Below are 7,053 nucleotides of genomic sequence, written 5' to 3' on the forward strand. Positions count from 1 at the left end.
ACACTCTTTGTTCGTTGCTCGGATGAACAGATCGTTCAATATCTTCAGCGTCTTCCTCAGTATCATCTTCATGTAAGCAATTAGTCGATGCTGTTCGTTGGTTTGCCAGCAAAGCAGACAGGCCAGTTATGAGTAACTTCTGTTATGACTATAGTTCTGGTTTAAATAATGGTTGCAACCATTTCATAAAGCGCCTGGTTGCCAATAAATCTGTTCAGCTTCTTTGTCTGCTTTATCGTTTGCCTGTCATATGTTTCGTCAGAACAGAAGCACACATTCTTCGAAGTTTAATCCATTTCAACAAAGTAATTGTCTTTTAAATATTTCGTCAGCGGTAGGTTCATGTTGTAGCCACAAATAAACCTCTTCAATTACGGTTTGATACTGCCTAATATAACAAGTCAGTTTGAATCTGGTATACTTTGATGTGAAACATCACTTTCACTTGATCGATAATTTTCTTTAAGCGTTTAATATACTGTACTCAATCCTGCGGCGCTTATCATTTGAACAGTGATATCATATCAAGTTTTTAGCTCGACGGAACACTAACATACAAGTTTTAATCCTGATACCGCTGTGCCTGCTAATCGTTCTTCCGGATAAGTGACCGGTTTTCCACCTTCGCTATTCTAGCTCCTAAGAAAATGTACGCTTCTTTCAGTACTACCGCTAAAGAATATATAATTTTCTTTGATGCTTTTCATCTCGACAATTTTCGAACCAGTAGTCATTGGTTTGTTTCTAACATCGAAGTGTTTTGAATAGAAAGTGACGTTTAATAAGGACGGTTTCAATACCTGCTTAGAAAAATTCAAACAGATAACACTAAATGAGATCGATGCTCCTTAACCGTCTATGACCGTGAATCCAATATTAATGTACTAGCCAGTGATTTCCTTAAACGATTCCTTTTCCTTCTAGGGATTATTCACCATCTGACTTACGCTCTCAACTTTAAGCAAAGAACTTACTAACATTTTCAGACGAGACAATTGCATCTTTGCTCTATTGCATTCCATTTTTTCACTATTTTATAATTTGATATAAATAATTTACAAACTATCAATGATAGTATCAACAGTTCAAAGGACAAACTCGAGCTGTATTGACTAACACCAACAATCTACAACTAAACGGCTGAAGAGAAATATTTGTCTGATACAATAATTCTAGATACTATTATAAATAATCTAATTTATATACATGGCTACTTTTTGCGTAAATAATTTTGAAATATATATTTATTAAACATTATTCCCGATATCAACACTTTTACCTCTGATAAAAACTTCACTGACGTTGCAAATCTTCATTAAAATCATCTTCAATTTATTTTATTTTCCATTACTGAAATACATATATAAATTCTTTTCGCGTACCACTAGTGGTACGTGTACCACAGTTTGAGAACCGCTGATCTAAATTGTTTTATATAATTAGTTGTGAAGTATTGTGATTCTAATGTTCTATATTATGTTGTTTACGTATCGGTCACAAATTAATAATTAATATATTTAATAACTAATTGTCAATTATTTTGTATATTATTTTATTGTTTAACTCCTGACGTTACATTACATTATATTATAATATATATATATGAGCCCCTACATATAGAGATATTATTCGTATAATAAATAATTAATTCAATGTGATAGATGGTGTTGTTTTTTTGATACTAAATCTTATATTTTAGGATCTATATTAGAAAGTTGAATGCGTAAATCTGATTCTATATTTAATCGATTTATATATTTATTTTTAGTATACTCATAAGTAGAAAATCCTTTTTCACAGAGATAAGTTGTTGAAAAAAGTATCAATGGTCTTATTGCTGCTTCCGATATTTCTAGATTATTTTGTCTTAAACTCAACCAAAAAGAAGAAGACAAAGAAGATTCCTTGAAAATCCTTCTTAAACTAGAATTGCTGAATATATCGATTAATTGATTTTCTTGTGTTGTTGTTAAACCAGTAATTTCGAGTACATCTGCATTTAAAGGGTCTATTACCCAATTTTTATTTTTGTCAGGAACTGGAAAATATTTTCGAAATGAGCATTTCAAAATTTGAAGGTGTTCAATAATTATATTTTTTACGTCCTGAGAGAAAACTACATCTGATGATTGTAAAAATGCATAAATAGTTAGAAAGTGTTTATAATTGTTTTGAAGTGAACGTTTTCTCCATAACTCAATTTTTTTTACATGGGTTCAATGTAATCCTCCGCGCGGAAAATATTATCTTCTTTCTCTTGTAAATGCATATTTAACGAGTTCAGAGAATTAAAAATATCAGCTAAATATGCCACTGTACAAAGCCATTTAAAATTATTGAAATTAGTAACATATTTAGTAGTTCCCGTAGGGTTATTCAAAAAAAAAAAAAAAATTCTAATTTCATTTTTTAATTCAAAAACACGTGACACAACTTTACCACGCGATAACCAGTGTACTTCGGTGTGCAATAGCAACTGCTTGTGTATGCTTCCCATATCTTCACATATTAAATTAAAAATTCTAGAATTCAGAGATCTAGCTTTTATTAAATTAACAACTTGCACAATATCACGTAAAACTTCATTTAATTTTTGTGGCATATTTTTTGAAGCTAAAGCTTCTCTACGAATACAGCAATGATGCCAAATAATAGACGAATTTATTGTTTTTAAACGAGCATGCAGGCCTAACCTAGTATCAGACCTAACCTAACTTATTATAAAACTATTTAATACATTAAATATTTCCTCACATGTATTATTGGAAGGTCGAGATACGCAAAATAAAAAATCCTCAGTAATATTATGATTATCATAACGGATATATGCAAGTAAATTTGCGTCATTGCAAATGTCTGTGCTTTCATCTAATTTATTATTCTAATTGCTAAGAATAAAATTCTTTAAAAAGCTTTATAAAAGCTAATAAAATTAGCTGTTCTTTGACATTTTCCGACATTTCAACAATTCTGTTCTTAACCGTATTGTTTGATAAAGAAACCGTACTTAATTCATTCGATGCTTAATCTCCTAACATAGTAGAAACCATTATTTTAGTAGCTGGTGAGATCAATTCTTCAGCGATTGAATGTGGTTTGCAACTTTTTGCAACAAGTAAAGATATTTGATAAGATGCTGTTACAGATCTTTCATCATTAGTTCCAATTGTAGTCTTTTTAATTATTTTTTTACTTTGTTCTAATTCAGCTGATTTCGTTTTAAGATATTGTTAAATATAAGTGTGTATGATATAATATGTAATATTGTTATAAGTATTGGCATGATTTTTTCACGTTTCGGAAAATTAGATTTATTATTAATGATCATAACACGAGATATTAGATACATACTTTTATGAATCTTGTTGCATTAGGATTAGAGTGCATTTTCTACTTTCAAAAACATCATAATAAACATCGCAATAGTACATTGCGTGTGCCGAGGTCGAGTGAAATACATTATTGCGTTTACACGAGTTGGCAATTAGGAACAGATTACATCTTGGAGATTGTTATTACCAAAAACAAGTATCAAAACAATTCCAAGAATAAATAAGAAATGAAAGGCTATGGACTACAATAACAAGAAGCTTCTTCATATATAGGGAGCCCAGAGATCAGCAATAGCAGATGTACTAGAGCCACAGAGACCTAAGCACCTTCACGACACTCAACCACTTTTTGTATCAGTTACATGAACTTTATTTATACATAATAAACACATTACTGATCTTAAAAGTTGTAATTTTCATTTAAATAACACCCTGGTCTTAGATCTGATATTGGCACGCAAGAGTGGTCTTTTATCGTTGTTTACATTTATACTTGTGAAACCAAAAGTTATGTATTCTTCTGAAAACTTACGACGTTTATTACCATGTGTTGATCTATTTTTAAAACATGAAGCTCCTTAATTTTCTTCGCTCATAGTGGTGTTATTTTATAACCAGCGTTTCATTATAAAAAAATTAGTTAAATTAAAAAAACGAAAATTTGTACGTAATATTATTTAGTAATAAAAATAAACTGAAAGTATTCAACACTATATAAAGTCGGCTGCAACAAACAAACTAACAATCGATTTTTTGACCGACGCGATTCTGTTGCTTGAAAAGCAATTAAGATTAGACACAGTTTTAATCTTAATAGCTTTTAAACGATAACTATCTCGACAATGTATTTTTTATAACAGAATTTCCCACGTAATACGAATATTAACATCAGTATTTTCATTTTTATAGATAGGTACTTTGTGTATTTTTAATTATTTACGTTCGCAGACCCCCTCCGGTATACGTGCGCAGACCACAGTTTGGGAAACGCTGGACTATATGATGGGTGAGCGCGGTGTCGAAAGGCTGTAAATTGTAATAATCGTGGAAGGGGGTCACCGAAAAGTTCGTCACACTCGTGATTACGCGAACCGGTTGGCATATTAGCATTCTGTGTACGGTCTCGGCACCTATAAACCAATTGGGACTTCTGATTGGTTCATTTGAATTTCCGCGCAAATTTCATTATTTTATATTTATTAATATTTTATATTATTACTAGCACCGGTGAAACTCGCTGTAAGTGAATACCCTAGGTCGGTAAAACTCGCTGTATGTGAATACCCTAGGTCGGTAAAACTCGCTGTATGTGAGTACCCTAGGTAGCTGAATATCGTTTGAAGTGAATTTCCTAGGTCGGAGACAGGACTTAAGAATACAGCAGTTAGAAAAGTCTAGTAGACAAAACCAGTGATAACGCTGTTTGACATGTTGGTACCTTTGATTTGGTGGCTCTACACTTTGGCGGTGTCGTTTTAAACGCGTAAATAATAATCTTATAATATAATAAAAGTATATAAAAGTCCAATTCGAACGTTTAGTGGTGGGTTATTTCATTAAATTTACAGGTGTAATACACCTTGTCCCGTAGCTTGCCCTGTGCTTTTGTGCATGGAAAATAAATAAATACATTCCGAAATGGTAATTAAATGTCTAGCTATCAGTCATTACCCGGTGCTTGTCGTTACTCGACTGGGCAATCCGCGTAGTTTGCCCTGTGCTTTTGTGCATGGAAAATAAATAAATACATTCCGAAATGGTTATTAAATGTCTAGCTATCAGTCATTACCTGGTGCTTGTCGTTACTCGACTGGGCAATCCGCGTAGCTTGCCCGGTGTTTTTGAATATGGAAAATAAATAAATATACACTCCGAAAGGTTGATCAAGTGTCTAGTTATCAGTCATCGTCCAGTGAATATCGATTCCTGACAGGGCAATCCGCCTACGGCGGATTGTCATACCTCCTGACGTCGAAGGCGTTGTGCTGTTTAGTACGCAAAAAAGTTTAAGTCGAATCGAGCGCTCGATTTCTCAAGCGATCACCATTGAAAATCCAGTTAAACGCGTTTAAACCTCCCAGGTAGGACGATGTGGGCGTAAAGGAGAGATTTTAAACGTATTGATGAAAATACATTATTCCTCTACCTTATTTAATCGTATACGTCTAAACCAGTGGTTCTCAACCGGTGTGTCGCGTATTACCATGGTGTGTGTCGCCAAAATATTATATTATTTATATATTAATACATTACATATAATTTCATTTGACATAATATATGATATTATTTCAGCATTATGATGAAATAGTAAAACCCAGAGATAAAAAAAACAATTATGAAGATATTCTTACCTCGTAATGATTTCGACGTAATCATAACTGCAGTCTGCAGATAAATAGTAAATTGGCATTATGTGTATATTTAGGTACGTAAATAAGCACGTTCTCACTATTCTCATTCGTGATCACCGTGTTGTGCGCATTGTGTCTGTGTAATTTCGTTATATTTTCATATTTTCTTATACATACCATATTAAAAAAGGTACATTAAGTATGGACAAATTTATAATTAAAAAAGTTTCAACTACGGTTAACACGAGCACTGATGGCTCCACTAATTTGTCGTTACCGTCTTCATCAACAATTAATGACAAAACAGTAAAGCGTCGTAAGTATAATGACAACTATTTAAATTTCGGATTTACGTTTACTGGTGATGATAATAATCAAATACCTCAGTGTATTGTATGTGGCGTAACTTTATCAAACGAGTCTATGGTACCAAAAAAATTAAAAAGACATTTAGAGCAAAATCATAGTCATATTAGTAAAAAAAGTTCTGACTATTTTACGCGTTTATTGTCATCACAAAAAAAAAATTCAACGTTCATGGAAAAACGTTTAAAAATATCTGATAAATCTCTTTTATGTTCTTTTAAAATTTCTGAGTTAATTGCAAAGAAAAAAAAGCCACATACCATCGGAGAAGAATTGATTTTACCAGCTTGTAAAGAAATTGTTGATGTAATGTTTGGTAAAGAAGCAGCTGAACAAATTTCAAACATACCACTGTCAAATGATACTGTTCGTCGAAGAATAATAACAATGTCGGAGGATATTGTAAAAAATGTAAATGAGATATTACAAAAAGATACAGAATTCGCATTACAACTTGATGAAAGTACCGATGTTTCTGGTAAATCTCAATTAATTTCTTTCATACGATTTGTCAATGGAAAAAAAATAATTGAACAATTTTTATTTTGCCGTGAATTGCAAACTACAACAACTGGAGTCGATATTTTCAATGCTGTTAATAATTATTTCGAAGAAAATAATATGGTATGGTTGAACTGCATTTCAATTTGCACAGATGGTGCAGCGGCGATGACTGGCCGATTTAAAGGATTTCTAACTCTCGCGAAAAATAAAAAACCTAATTTAATAACAATTCACTGTTTTTTACACCGTGAAGCTCTTATGGTAAAAAGTTCGGATGGGGGAGAATTAAGTGATGTTCTCAAAACTGTCATTGAAATGATTAACTATATTAAAAAACGACCAGTAAAATGTAGAATATTTGAAGAATTATGTAAAAATATCGGTACAGAACACACTAATTTGTTGTATCATACTGAAATACGTGGGCTTTCAAGGGGTAAAATATTAAATCGTGTATTGGAACTTCAAGATCAATTACAAATTTTTTTTGAAGCTGAAAA

General features: G+C 32.1%; 2 protein-coding genes across 2 annotated transcripts; one reads left to right on the forward strand and one right to left on the reverse strand.

Moving 5' to 3' along the window:
- Positions 1-1,688: 1,688 nt before the first annotated feature.
- On the reverse strand, positions 1,689-2,602 carry LOC112593463 (SCAN domain-containing protein 3-like). The gene is made up of 2 exons (XM_025337855.1): positions 2,440-2,602; positions 1,689-2,038 (listed from the first exon to the last, which is right to left on the reverse strand). The coding sequence occupies exons 1-2, from the start codon at positions 2,600-2,602 to the stop codon at positions 1,689-1,691; spliced, it is 513 nt and encodes a 170-aa protein (XP_025193640.1).
- A 3,282-nt stretch (positions 2,603-5,884) lies between these two features.
- On the forward strand, positions 5,885-6,814 carry LOC112593464 (zinc finger BED domain-containing protein 5-like; the record flags this gene model as incomplete). The annotated part of the gene is made up of 1 exon (XM_025337856.1): positions 5,885-6,814. A coding segment is annotated over exon 1 (930 nt), but the record flags the coding sequence as incomplete, so codon positions are not given.
- Positions 6,815-7,053: the final 239 nt, after the last annotated feature.

Source organism: Melanaphis sacchari, unplaced genomic scaffold (assembly GCF_002803265.2).
Source record: "Melanaphis sacchari strain LSU unplaced genomic scaffold, SCAv2.0 Contig2067_pilon_pilon, whole genome shotgun sequence".
Lineage (NCBI taxonomy): Eukaryota > Metazoa > Arthropoda > Insecta > Hemiptera > Aphididae > Melanaphis > Melanaphis sacchari.